The sequence below is a fragment of the Bacillus rossius genome, chromosome 1 (genome assembly GCF_032445375.1).
Source record: "Bacillus rossius redtenbacheri isolate Brsri chromosome 1, Brsri_v3, whole genome shotgun sequence".
Classification (NCBI taxonomy): domain Eukaryota; kingdom Metazoa; phylum Arthropoda; class Insecta; order Phasmatodea; family Bacillidae; genus Bacillus; species Bacillus rossius.
The window spans coordinates 218635511-218651057 of record NC_086330.1 but is presented as its reverse complement, the minus strand read 5'-3'; the positions used below and the strand labels follow the sequence as shown (position 1 = coordinate 218651057).

Sequence of the window (15547 nt, the reverse complement as noted above, 5' to 3'; positions counted from 1 at the left end):
TGAACACTACTGTTTGCCTGTGGCATGCTTTCCATTAATTGGTCTTTAATGGTGGCCACCTATTGATTTAACTGTTGACTGACTTGTCAGAAAGCCCCTTTTTAATTAAGAGTCGCAGAAACTCCGCGCCACACTAGCAGACAGACCACCTCGGATCATCGGCCAGCAAACAGCAAGATTTCAGTCGGTCGTCGTACGAAAATGTAGTTGGCTAGTCAAGGGATGTTATCACTAATCTTTATCTTAGCCAGTATTTAGTCAGTCTGTGTGCCTAGTAGAAATTTGTTATACTATGCTAAATTCCTAATTATCTTAATTTATGGAACCGTCCGCTGCCACCGCGCGTGATCAGCGCTTGTCTTCGCCTCACATCCTGGTGGGCTACCTTCCGGAGTGCTAGGAGCCAGTCTCTGTTTGGTGAGTTTTTGCCAACCTTTTATTCCCAGACCATAACCGTTTTTTTGGTGGGCATTTTTGCCAACTTAATGACTGTCTGTGAACCAGTTCTGACCATGTTGGATTTGGGCTTGTTCACAGACAGGGTTCAAGAGCCTGGAGTGGGCATGGTGACAGCATACTCGCTCCCTTCCTCGGGACCCAGGACAGCTAAGGCGCCCTGGTAGCATGTAATACGTCACCTTCGGCCAGCTAACTTCCAAATTATCAGTGGTGTCTACAGCGTGACAATTAGATTACTGTGTTGAAGAGACTAGAACATCCGAAACCATTACTTCCGGGACTTAACTCTAATCACTAAAAATTAAAACTCTGGGATTGTTTATTTTAACCTTTGATTGTTTCTGATTCAGTTTGAATATGCCAAAGGAAACCTAATAGTAATATTCTAATCATGGCCGGCCCATACATCAAATGTTATAGTTTTAATATATTTGGCAAAGCATATATGTAAGTTAAGTTACTTTTTAACCTGTTGGCTGAGATCATGTTTTGTTGGTGGATGTTAAATTAATTAAAAGTAAAATAAATATAGAGGAACAGACATTTAGACGAAATTGCATTTGAAACTAAAAGATCCACCAGTCTCCCAAAGTTATTTTAAGGGGACATTTAAATTATACCAGTGAAGAAGAGAGTGTGTGACACTTCAAAATTTTAACAACAAAATCAAATATCATTAAAGGTTAACAATATAGTTACTAATCTCTTTGTGACTATTGTCAAAAATTTTGCAGAATATTTCTCTCGTGTTTATGTATCTCCCCACCTAATAATCACAATCCCTTACCACAAGTTACTGAATCCCTATAACAACTGAGAGTGTTTTCTTTGGGGTATGAAATCATTGAAGTCTACAATGTCTACTAGTCCTGATAATATTCCTAATTTTATCATAAAAGGTTTTTCTCTCTTACTTTATTCCATTCTTAAAATCATCTTCAATTACCGTATTAATTAATGGCTTCCACCCCAAACAATGGAAATCAAAAGCTTAAGTTATTCCTATACATAAGAAAGTTAGTAAACAAAATAAGAAAATATATTAGGCCCATATTAATACTAAATGCATTAGCTAAAGTCTTCATAAAATCATATTCAAAGATCTTGATTTCAATGTAAAAAATAGACTATAGAACAGCCAAAAAGGCTTTACAAGTGGTAATACAATTGTAACTAATTTACTAACATTTCTTAATTAAATTTATTCTGAGGTTATTACTAGAGAGTTAGAGACCCCAAAAAATGGTGAAAAAATTATGCCATTGGCGGTGTAAAAAAACCCTCATAGCGGTACATATAAATGAGGAAAGTGGTGTTTACGAATATTTTATATTGTAGAAAAAAATACAATTATAAATAGCTGTTAAATTTTGCATGTGAAAATCTGCTTTACATAAACAGGAAAAAAGTAAAAACTTCGTTAAATGATTCATTCGATTAAATATTGTTATACTTTTTGATTACAATACTTCACATGATACCTTGGTACTACTAATCTCAAGAAAATACTTATTCTCACATGGTACTTTGGTACAGTTTTAAAACCTGTTTTGTATGTCGGTATTTTTTATACAGTATCAAAGTGATGTCTTATTTTGCAAAAAAAAATTGTTGTAAACTAAAGAACACAGGCTTTACAAAGATTAAAAACGTCTTAACAAAGTAAAAACATTCGAGATATTCCATTAAAAATCCTATGTTACAATACACAGTATTTCAATATCCAAATTCAATTATAGAGTATCTCACTGTACATACTAGAAATTCTCCTCTGCAGGCAAGTTTGGTTGGTACACAAATGTGTAACACAACAGTTACCATAGTATCTTTCATAGGCACTACAAAATAGCAGACTCTGCCTTACATCGGCCCACTTTGTCTGTCGTTTCATCACACAAGAATACAATCTGCTTGTCTTCTACAGCATGCCTTACTGCTTCCTTATTTTCCTGGCCAATTTTTGGGACTTAAGTTTCTATAAGCGTGTTGGCTGATGGCAAATCCCCTGCACCTAAAATGTATACATATCTTACAATATACTTATAAATAGGTAACATTTATAAGGTTATCGCTGAAAATATTAATGGGCTAATTTAATCAAAACCATTCTTAGCCAAACCTAACCAACCTTTTCAAGATTACTGCTGGATTACAGAGTTAAACCATCAATCAATCAGTCAAAAATATCTTGTGTGCTCACCATTTCACAATGCAATCCATCCTAAATAGGATATGTGTTTGTTAATCTGAGGTACTTGCATATTTATTTGAAGTAAAGGTAAGTTGGCCCTAAAGGTAAGTTAATCGATAAATAGGCCTACATATGCTTATTTACTTTTATTAGAGGGGGGAAACATTTCTAAATAAATAAGGCTAACCTTCAAAATGGGTGTTCAACCATTCCCTCATAGCTGGATTATCAGCTTTTTCCAAAGGAATGTTAACAGCATCATATTAACAAAATTAGAAACAAATTCTTGTTTCTGCAATTTCAGGCTTGTTTGTTTTATTCACGCTGTCGCCTATCGAGATTTGTTTACACATGGTAGAATTTGCCTGACAAAATAATTCTTTTTTTGTTTTGTTTTGTGTGTGTCATTTGCCACATGCTTTTTGCACGTGTCCCATCAACCCACGTTGCAGAACCTGCACATCATAATTTTGTCCCGCTGATCAAAAATATAAAATCCATCCGATTTCATCTCTCTTTCGCGATCAAATATTGTCGAAGTTTTCGGCATCTTAGCCATAAATTCAATTGTATCACAAAACTTACAAAATGTGGAGACGGTATTTGTAAACACTCATACATTTGTGCACGCAAACTTAGATATGTGCACGCAAATTGACTGCCATCTTAGCTCCATGTGATTAAAGTCGGTTAGAAAAATCAACACCAGTGCGCCTTGCGGCAGAAACGACCATTATTCAAAACACGAAAACTGTGGACAGACAATTTTGTTGTGTTGGTAGTGCGCACATATCGATTGTTGATATTTGTTACATTTTGTTTTCATTTGCGATGGCAATATTTACTGCTTGTAAACAGAGATAAAAATATGTGGATTTCAGTAACGTGTAAAAATGAAGATAATATCACGGCACTAGCCTTTCAGTCTGTGTTTATTTCACGTCTATGTTTATGATGGCGTAAATAAATAGAACTTGCGACAGAAGGAAATAATTTTGTGCGAAAAAGCGTGAATTTCATGCCGAAAACTGAGAATTTCGCGACTATGTCAAAATCAAAGGAAAGTCACAAATTTCGTTTAAAGTATCATATTTTCGTGTTATTTCGTGAATTTCGCCCTTCACCATTTTTCGGGGTCTCTAGTTATTACAGTCAGATGGATGTTTGCTATTTTTATTTTAATAAAAGCCTTTGACACTGTAAATCATAACATCCTAATTTATAAACTTACTAACCAGGATTAATGGGTAAATACTTAAACTGGTTTTCTAGTTAGCTAACAGGTAGAATTTTTTTTTGTTTTCATAAATAATTTCAACTTCTGTTTACAAGTTACTAGCCCAGGTGTTCCTCAAGATAGAACTTTGTCTCACCTTCTTTTTAATATATTCATAGATTATATACATATAACTAAAGAGCTAAAACATACTACAGTAAAACCTTTTTGTTGCGACACCATTTATTGCGACCACCTCTTTATTACAACCCGATTTCGAGGAACCGTGAAAAAATTGCAGAAAATCCGAAGAAAATCGGACAGAAAACAAGTTTCTTGCGGTGAGTAGCGTGTTACTGTGTTTCTCTTGCCGAGTGCTGTACTGCCGTAGCAGCGCATATCTAAAAATAGATACCACTTCCTGTCGACTGCTGTCAGCGCTTAACAACCCCCATTCCACGTCCCTTTGCTGGCAGGGTGCAGATAAAGGTTTTTGTGGCAACGTGTTTACGTTTAGCTTTTTGCGAGTGTCTAGTGTCTACGCAGTTACGGCAAAGCTACCTGCTGGATTTCTCTTGATTTTGATTACTATCGGTTGACAATGTTTGCTTAGTTTTTGAAGTTTGATTTGGTATATTTTCTGGCTTGAATTTGTGAACTATTGTTGATGACTTATGCGTTTTTTTTTCTCCGGATTTTGTGTATTATGACTTAATAAATAAAATACCATTAAATATTAATTACTATTAATACAATGTTGTACCGTGCGCTGCGGCCGATCTCGGATGCTGCTTGTACTTGTTAACAATCACGTTATCTGCTTCATTTTAACGAGAGTAAAAATATATTAAAACTGTCAGCAAATTGATAAAACCTTCAAAACAGGGCACAACACTGGCCCGCCAGTTGTTTTCATTCAAAACGTGGCTAAAGAACTTGCATGGATCAGGCTGAAAACATCCGGAAATACGTGTAGGTTATAAGGAATCTTGTTGTGAATTGAGATGTTATGTTTTTCGAGTAGATATACACAGCGACCTACTGGATGCACGCCCGCCTCGACTCGTTTTAACTGCCGCAGCGATGTTTATTTTGACAGCTCAAGCAATTATCTTTTGCCGTGGGTTGACAGAAAAAGGTCGCTTCACCCAGCATAAAAAAAAGGCTACGCCACTTATTCCCCACGCAGGAAACACACTGACTGCCGTATGTCTCCCCGCACTTATCTTTCATCTAACATTCCACGTTTCGCCTCTCGCGCGAGCAATAACGAAGCCACCACGCATTGGGCCGTTTTATGCTTTGTTTGGTAACAGTAGCTTGATTTTATTCGGTATATTCCTTTTCATAGGACCCTTGCTATTAAAATTCATTTATATTTAAGTTTGAAACCTTGTAAATTCATTGCCAGAGATGACTGAACTCGAACTTGGTGTGAAAAGTGACATATTTTGACATACTTTTTTTTGGGCGTGTTTGCCGGGGAGGGAAGGGTCCGAAAATATTTACAACGACCTTACCCCTCCCTCACCGCTTTAGTACCCCATTCATAATAGCCCAATTTTACGGGAGAAGGGAGGGTGAAATGAGCATTTTCTCACTGAAGGTTTTTCAAACGGGAGCGAAGTTGGGGTGTTATAAGGGAGGACAATGGATGGTTTGTGTCTGGGAGGGATGAGCTTGCCTTGAAGAATGTTACCAAGAGGATGGAGGGGTGAGCTTATGCGTCATGAAGCTGCTGCCGCCAGCCAGCCGGGCGAGCTTCGTGTGCGCCCACTCGCGTTGCAGAACCTACCGCTGCCATATTTTTAAAGGAAATGTCCCATTATTTTTTTGTTATTAAAATACGCTGTGTGTTAAAATTAACAGATTTTAATGATCTTTCATTTCGTTTTTTTAAATTTTTTTTCTGATTTTCACATTTTGGTCAAAATATCCAATTTTTTGACGGTTCTCGAGAATGTAGAGAATGTATTCGTAAAATCACTGCATCGTTAAATCCGGGGTTCGTTACATCGGGGTTCTAGTGTATTTAATTACGGCAAGCAGAAAACGTACATGTAAACTAACCAGTAAAAATAAACCGTCTTTTGACATATTTTCTTTAGAGGTGGCCTGTAGGGCGACGGACTTGTCATGAAGGTTGAAGTGGGTTTAAAGCAAAGCCGTCTAGCATTGTGAGTGACAGCATCCTGCCATTGTACGGCTGGTTTCTTAGCGAGTAGCGGTTGGGGGGTGGGTGGGTGGTGTGTGTGTGTGTGTGTGTGTGTGTGTGTGTGTGTGTGTGTGTGTGTGTGTGTGTGTGTGTGTATGTTTGAAATCGACTGAAAATTTCGGAAAACATCTATTACGACCCCCCCTCTATTACGACCCTATTCCTGGGAACCGTGAGGGGTCGTTTCAGAGAGGTTTGACTGTACTGGTTTTCTGTTTGCGGATGGTTTTAAAATTTCCAGAACTATTACTTCTGGAATTGATTATCTACTGCAGATATTGTCACAATTGTTTGTTCGTGTAATTAAAACCTGGTTGAATTTAACAACAATAAATAAAACCACTACCATAAGATACAATAGAAAATATCATCCTCTTAATTTTGATTATACACTGTTTAGCCTGACAGATTTTTAACATATTAGTTAATGATTTGTCTTTTATACTTGCATTTCATAGGAAAAGCATGCAACATCCATAAAATTCAATTTGCTACTTCAGGCAATATTTTTTTTCTGCCAATTAATTGACCAAGTGGTTTGTCCAACTAGCTACTTAAACATCTCTTAAAATGGGCATTGTCATCATAGTCAGCAATATACTGCTGATATATCATGGTTTAAGTCTACAAAACTCCACATTCTTTCACTCTTGACTAAAATAACTGATTTAAAAAAAGTGATACCATAGTAGTTTACTGATGGATACTTATAATTAAATATGATACTGAAAATCATTATAGCTCACGAGTGACTATATCATATATATTATTTCTCTAGCCTGTTTTTCTGTCGGTCCGCGGGATCTTCCTTATTCCTTTATCAAATTCCATGATTTACCCCTCATTTTAAAGCTTATTGTGCCGGCTAATGACGAAAAATAGACCCACTGTCTAAAAATGTACCGCTTCTCTTAAATTTGAGATTTAAAATAATCTAAGAAGAGGTCCTTTAATGGGTGCGTCAATTTTTCGATAGATATCGAATTGGATTTGATAAACATATAATTGGATATCCACTTGAAACATCAGCGCTTACATATTTCTTTTTTAAATTGCACTTCCGTCATAATAAACAGAACTTATGATAAAGAAATCTTTGAGGATCCTCCAACTTAACCAAAAAATTCCGCCAATAAAACACCCAACCAAAACTTCTAACCCGTCAGACTTTTCTTATAAGTACTTTTGTAATTACTGTTGATATTTTGTATCACAAACATAACCTACAAACATAACCTCTTACATTTATGTCTCATGGCATCAGTTAGTAATGAAGATACATACAAACAAAAAGTGAACGATGATCACATCATCACTTCCAACACTGTATTTAAAGAGGTTTTGTAAACGCGTATATTATTGGTGCATTTGAATATAATACTGCTGGAAAAAAAAAAAAACCAACAACAACAACAACAACAACAACAACAACAACAACAACAACAACAGCTATTTGTACTGATGTGTTCAATTAGATGTCTTCTTTTGTACGGACATCCATTTACTTTTTTCTATTCTTCTTCAAAATGTCATTTCTCCCAAATTTTTAAAGAATGGAATGCCATACAAAATGATTTGGTGCGCACTGAGGAATTCCGCACGTGTCGACTAGTTGTGTGAACTAAGTAAGTAAGTAAGCAAGTAAGTAAGTAAGTAAGTAAATAAGTAAATAAATAAAAAAAGACACCCAGGTATACTTTTTTGAATGCACAAAATTAATTTTATGTACGTATATCTATTGAATGGTGTCACACATGGGACCCTTTTGATTTTATCATATTTTAACAAATGTTAAAATAATTTTTTTTTTATTTCATTCAGTATTTTCTAAAAATAAGTGTAATACAGCCTCAATGAGTAAAATTGTAGCAATTCAATTTGATTTTGCAAATATTTTAAATAATCAATTTGATATTCGCTTCACATAAAAAAACCGGTGTTGGCAACAGCCTATGATGAATACAATGTACTTATGCGAAACGTCTGTTGTAGAGCCTGTAATATCTGCAGATGAATACATAACACTTTAGATACGTAGCATTCTTAGGTGCTACTATCTAGCGGTGTGTTATAGCACTAACTATAGTTACAGTTCACCTCGGCAGATAGCAAGAATGATGTGCTGATTTCGGCTAAATATATTTTTTGTTTCATTAACACCTAAGAATGTAATGATACACCGTTATACACTACTTTCTAGTAAAACAGTCAAAATTTAGTGAAGTTCAGTGACAAAGACTCACTGTCAATTTTTTTACATTAACTATAGTATGACCAACTAATTCAACAGAAAATAATACATTTTACACCTCCTTCTTATGGTAATACCTGTCATAACTTTTGCCCACATATTGCACACCATACTGCTTTCCGTTTCTATCTCCCGCGGCCAGCGTGATACACTAAACTGCTTGAAAATTGGAAATAAGATGAAGACCATTGGATATACAATACAACACTAATAAATAAAAAATTATTAGATCAAAATAATATTAATTAAAAAATGCACATATAAAAAATGTGGATGAAGAGCAAAGGAGACAAAGGCAAAAACTATTCCAAAAGTTGACAATGCCAGTGTCAGACTTTGTAGAATCTGGCAGAAGTAGACACACAAGTGAATGATGCAAGAGTCAGATCTTGGCAGGAGTAATTGCATGAGTGGACATGCCAGAGTCAGACTCTGGCAGGAGTAATTGCATGAGTGGACATGCCAGAGTCAGACTCTGGCAGGAGTAACTGCATGAGTAGATGGTTCTAAAGTTAGATTTTGGCAATTGTAACTGCACATTTTGACAAAGCAAGTTAGACTTGGGAGTGGGACCATTATTAATAGTGCTTATGATATAACGCATGTTTTTAAGGCATAAAAAAAACATTTAACCTAAATGAAGATAAAACATATTTTGTTGATTTATGAAATATTACCAACCAGCTACAATACCCGGCGTTGCCCGGGCTGAACACAGGGTGAAGGGGACCTTTTTCAAAATAAGATGTACACAGTAATTGTCTTCTTGATTTGAATTTTAAGTGTGAAAATTAATTTGTATCACTTTCAGATCCCAACAGACGTTCTGCCAGTTTATAGTTATTTACCTGGTCTGTATGTAATTTAGACTTTATAAAGCAATATAGAAAAAAGCTGGAAAATAAGAGATTACTAATATTGAAAAGATTCCATTATCTAGCTAATGCTCGGCCTGCATTGCAATGCCACATTCAGTTTTGTTTTGTAATATGTTTGAAGTAGTTCCACATATAAAAATCATCTATCCATCTCTCTCTCTCTCTCTCTCTCTCTCTCTCTCTCTCTCTCTCTCTCTCTCTCTCTATATATATATATATATATATATATATATATATATATATATATATATATATATACATACATACATACACATCTATATACATCTATGTATCTCTCTATCTCTATTTATCTCTTTATATATACATATATACTTCCCACTATCTCTATATCTTCTATATATAAGTCTCTATATAGCTCTATACATCTGTAGGTATATCTCTTTATCTAACCCATTTCATTCTCTATACCTCGCTCTATCTCAACTTATCTCTCCGTCTCTAACTCTATATAAATATATATCACTCTATCTCTGTTTCTCTTTTATATTTAAATAAATTGTGTCATGCGTGCATACTTATACAACAAAAACAGACCAAGTGCCGTTATATAAAATGAAATAAACACATTTTTTGGCACAATTCGTGCTCCAGCTTCATGGGCATGCGCATAACAAATCACCAAACTTTCATCGCAATCGGATGAATGGTATAGGAACGCATACGGCACAAACAAACGAAAATTAAAGACATGACAAACGCATCAAACGATGGTGCGTTTAAAATTCAAGGCAACTTTATCTATTGAAGAAGTTAAGAACAAAACTGTTATTAGGGCCTTTATTTTGCTAGCCGCTGCGAGCTCCACTAAGCGGACTGGTCTCACCAAGGAGAAAAATATTAATTAGCCAGATCTTACTATGTGTATAATTGTGTGTTAGACATAGAGAAATGACACTCACTCACTATTTGTATGTCTATGACCTATGATTTTTTCTGTTATAAAATGAAATTATCACTTTTTCACTCCCTTAGGGATGGAATTTCATATTAATATGGGGTCTGTGTGTTAATCCAGGTTATAAGCTAGCTGTAGGCCAAATTTCATTCCAATACATTCAGTAGTTTTTACGTGAAAGAGTAACAAACATCCATCCATACTTACAATATAATATTAGTAGGATGATCAACTATTTTCCAAAATTAATTTTTTTTTATCTCGAATAGTGGTTTCTGCATGCAATTCTTTTGATGCTTAGTATTGTAGGAAAATCCACTTTAATACTACATTAAAAAAAAAAAAAAAAGTAGGTGACCCACGAAGCCTGATCGAGGTTTTTTTGACAAATATGTGGTACCGGAAGTTCCGCCCAGTGCGTATTTTTCAGCACAGTGCACCAACGTAATAAAGTTTTTTAACTAACAAGAATATATAATATTATTTTTAATACTTGTCCAATGTACTCGTTCATCAATCACATGGTGACTTGAGCTTGTCTACAAATGATAGTGCGACCCAAGAACTGGCTACCTCAAAAAAATATAATAAAAACAAACCTCTGAAAGTAATTTTCTTGACTCGACTCTAATTTATAAATACCAAACTGGGATCAACTCAAATGGCCCAAAGATTTTCAGACAATTTCATTTCTAGTATGTGATACTGATTGCAAGAGGATTTCAAAATTATTATTTTTAATAGACACTGAACATTTTTAGGTTTGACCAACTTTGAAGTATTGTCTAAGTTATACAATGAAATAGTTTTTTATGTTTAATTTTTTTAAGTTAAATTACTGCTGTATTCTTTAAGAAGTTAAATTTTTGCATTAATAATTATTATTCTTTAGTAATTGAGAATTTTCTTCTAACTTGCCCAAGAATCTCAGAAAATTCTAACAAAAATGGTTCTCAGTCTCTACTAATCACAACGGAAAAAGTGAAACAACAGTGTTTCCAGAGTTATTTCAAGGTATGCTCTACACTATGCCAAGCCAAAAAAGTAGTATAAAATCTTCTCTAAGACACAATGCTTCATTAAAAAATGCAAGGTGATGGATATTTTTACATTTTTGAAGTCATTAAAAAATACCTGGAAAATGGTTAGTTAATTTAAATACATAAACTGCACCAGAAAATAATTTATCAACAAAGTATTAAGTTAGAGGTTCAGATTTCAACAACTATTCTATTAAATACCAAAGTATTTAATGAAATTTTCATTAAATGAGCGGCACTCACGGTATAGGTGCGCTGGGGACGGAGGCGCTGGTCGAAGGCATCGAAGGCGTACGACTTGGTGCAGATGTTGACGCGAGGCTTGGCGATCTTGGAGAAGAGATGCGCGGTCTTGTCGACACGGTACTCGCAGATGTAGACGTGCTCCTCCGGTGCGCCCACCGGCCGCCCCTTGCAGTACGTGTTGAGGTCCAGCACCCAGCAGTGGCCCATGACCAACTCCACGGGCACTATCTCGTACAGCGGCACGCGCATCACCTCGTTGGCGAAGAACTTGCGCGTGGGCTCGTGGTAGGTCTCGTGGGGACGCAGGTAGTGGTGCCCGAACACGAACCTGTCCCCGCTGCAACCACACCAACTCCTGCCATATCATCTACCAGCATCTACCAACGTATTCTACACCAATGACAAATTAATATTTTTGATTATTAATGAGGCAACTCTCAAATACGTCATGATTACAGATACTTGTATCAGTTGACTGTACGAGCAAGAGGAAATGGGCTGGGCTGGCAGTTGTATTAACCACTGTGGCCATGAGATTGTTACACTTGACAGACAACTGATCATGTAAAACTACTAAACATTACAGCAACATTTCGCAAAAAAATAAAAAAAATATCAGTATCGGAGCCAATGTTGATAATGAAACAGAGCCAGCTTCAACTTTCAAAGTATAAATTTGATTCAAATTAAATGCAATACAGGCAGAGTGGTTAAATTACTTCCCATTTTTGCAGTGATTTGGCCATGTTGTAGACTTGGAGCCAATATATTATTTGTAGCAGTATGCAATCTTTTATTACTGCGTTTGCACGTATGAAGCAATCATGCTATCTTAATGAACACTCAATAGTTCATATCAGTGATAGGAAAATAATAATAATAAGTTTAAGGTAAATTTCTTTGAATTGGACTGATTTGATGTTAAAACAAGCTTATATGTGGCATGAACCGTTCGGTGTAGCTCATCCTAGAATCATAATATAATGTGTACTGTACGCATACTTGTTATAAAATAAAAACTATTTTTTTTTAAATATAATTTAGTGTAATATATGTTTTTGATGGAAATTTTTTAAAAAAATTCTTTAACAAACATGCACGAAAATAAATAAGTTATGAAGAGATGATTCATAACACTGTGAGATATATGGAGACATGTTCCAACAAATAAATAAATTCTTCCCTAGAAATAGAAAACATTAAACTTTTATTTTAGTATCTAGAGTAAACTCCGGATTATCCATGTAAATGTGTTAATTGGAACCTACCAATGCCCGGATAGTTGAAATCCTGTAAAAAAACCCCCGGATAATCCATGTTATAGTAAGAGCCGCCCTCAAATTTGGGTAACACCATGGCTTAAATCGTATACGGACCTGCCAGATCTGCGGACATTTTTTTATCATTCTGCGCACTTACGTCACGTCACGTTGGAGATTGCAGATGATATTGGCACTAATCTAGCACAGGTTTTATAATATGAAATGAGAAAATGCTTATTTGTGTGTGTGTAATATGGTTGCTCAAATGACAGTAATTAAATAAAGCATTACACTTTCTTTTAAAACTGTAACTCGGCAAAAAGACCAATTTAAACAATAGTTAATCACAAAGTAAGGCGGTAGGGTTTCATGAATTTTAAAATTAAGATTTTGACGTGACGTCTAATAAATCAATGAACGCCGGCTGCACACACAAAAAAGTGTCCCGTTAACTCATTGTACGCTTGCGCCGCACCAAAAGAAGTAAAAACTTAAAACTTTGTTTGTAAATGTGTAATATGAAATATTTAAAGTATTTATTCTTTTATTATTAAAAAAAATTGGTTGTCTGTAAAGTCGGTTTACGGACAATAGTTTAACGTGACGTCATAACAAAACATTGATGAAATGATTGCATACTTTTATGAATAAAATTGAATCATTTTTATTTTAATAAAAAATTGGTTGTCTGCAAAGTCGGTTTACGGACGATAGTTTAACATGACGTCAAAACAAAACATTGATGAAATGATTGCATACTTTATGAATAAAATTGAATCATTTTTATTTTAATAATAAAAGAATAAATACTTGAAATTATACTAGTAATCAGATTTTTAAAATGCAAGAATAATTAACCTTTATTGCCGAAATTGTTGTTGTAATAAGCAATGAAAACCACATTAATTTTTCACTCCACTTTATAAACAGTCGAGTTAAAGAGAGATAGATGCGGCGCAAGCGTACAATGAGCGTAACAGGACACAGCGTAATGGAACAATGTGCGTAACGGGACACTTTTTTGCGCGTGCAGCTGGCGTTCATCGATTTATTAGACGTTGTCACGTCAAAAAGTAGCATCTGTCGGCGAGTGCAGTAATAATATATTATGTTAGATATTTGATTACAGTTTATTTATATGAAAACTTGTTCATAATTATATTTAAACTTTATAGCTAAACGCCAGTTTTTAAAATTAATTACAAGTAATCTACACGTGAACTGTTTCGTTGACTGTTTATATAGTGAAGTGAAAAGTTAATGTGGTTTTCATTGCTTATTACAACACCAATTTCGGCAATAAAGGTTAATTATTCTTGCATTTTAAAAATCTGATTGTTAGTATAATTTCAAGTATTTATTCTTTTATTATTAAAATAAAAATTATTTAATTTTATTCATAAAAGTATGCAATCATTTCATCGATGTTTTGTTATGATGTTGTCACGTTAAACTATCGTCCGTAAACCGACTTTACAGACAACCAATTTTTTTATAGTAACAGATGTTGAGAAAATATATTTTTTTTGTGGGCATTGGCTTAAACAGTTAAGCAAAATTTTTTATAAGTTAATGTTTTATTTTTTGAATTGGCTCTCTGTTACGATTGCAGGATACAGATACGAGTTCATTGTAATTAGTATTAATGTTTAGATTTCATTTAGCCACCAAATGTATCTTATATTGCCACATAAACTAACATATATTTTTACTTGTATTACTGGAATAATTACATTAACTTTGGAAACTTTTAAACGTGTCCCTAAGTAATGACTGGAAATGGAAAACCAAAATTTGCAGTTAATTGATAAGTTTCTGTAATGTTTTGTTGATAGTACACCGATCCCTCACTTAGCACGTCTTCAGAATGAGCGGATTAATTTAGCGCAATGTGAATTTTACTGCCCCAGTCTTGAATAGCATGTCTGTAAATTTCAGTCAGCACGAAATCTCGGCAGGCAAAAAAAAATTTGGGCGTGACGCCACGAAGTCTGTTTCAATTTCTGTAAACAACAGAAGTGCCGTTGGATACAGTTAGCCAAACAAGGGGGGAAGAGATGCGCACGTAGGTCTGTCTACGCTATTGGCTGTTGTACAAACATTAGCTATCGCAAGTTAAATTGTGGCTATGGAGTGTAAAGGACCAAATGTTTTTACATCCGGGCGTATGCCACCGTGCCGTACCGTTGTCACCTGGCCACAAACAGGGCCGTGTACGCAGTCTAGCTAGCAGCATGGAATTCACTCAAACAAAAGCAACGTCTGCCCATTCAGCTTCCGGTACCTGTGCGTGCTTGATCATTCATAATGCATCGTGTTCAAGTATTTGAGACAAAACTAGAAGTATTACGGTGCGCAGATTATCATGAAGGCCACGCTTATGTTGGTTGCACTTTAGTTTTAAGCAAGTCAACTGTGCGCACAATCGTACGAACTAAGGACTCTTACCAAAAGTTTACGTAAGTTTGTACTAGCGGGAATATATTTGACATTATATACCGGAACAGAAATGAACAGATGCTTCACGTGGAAAAGGTTGTTAAATGAATGTTGCAACAAAAAAAATAATCATTAGCGTGACAGGATTGGTGTGAACCAGGTGGTGATATGCGAATAAGCACTTTAATTAATTTGAAAAATTAAAATGTAACTATCTGGGCAGTAATATCGGTTTCACTGTCAGTAAAGGATGGTTTGGAAAGGTACGCGACGTGAGTTGAAGGTCACGTCCGGGCGGGCAAGTCAGCCAGCCGACTGACGATAAAGTACCTAACCATGTATCTCCCATTACACGGTGTCGTATTTGTCATACAAAGTGCGATGGGAGGCATATAAAGATAAATGGTGTGACATATTTATAGTCGAGTGTAATT

At 35.2% G+C, this 15547-nt stretch overlaps 1 protein-coding gene across 2 annotated transcripts in view; it reads right to left on the bottom strand.

The window, feature by feature from the left end:
• LOC134527289 (uncharacterized) overlaps nt 1–15547 on the bottom strand; it is a 488639-nt gene that overhangs the window by 46279 nt on the left and 426813 nt on the right. For both annotated transcript variants that reach the window (XM_063359834.1, XM_063359833.1), the window contains one exon: nt 11410–11749. In XM_063359834.1, the coding sequence (XP_063215904.1) occupies nt 11410–11749 (340 nt within the window). The remainder of the gene's footprint in view (nt 1–11409; nt 11750–15547) is intronic.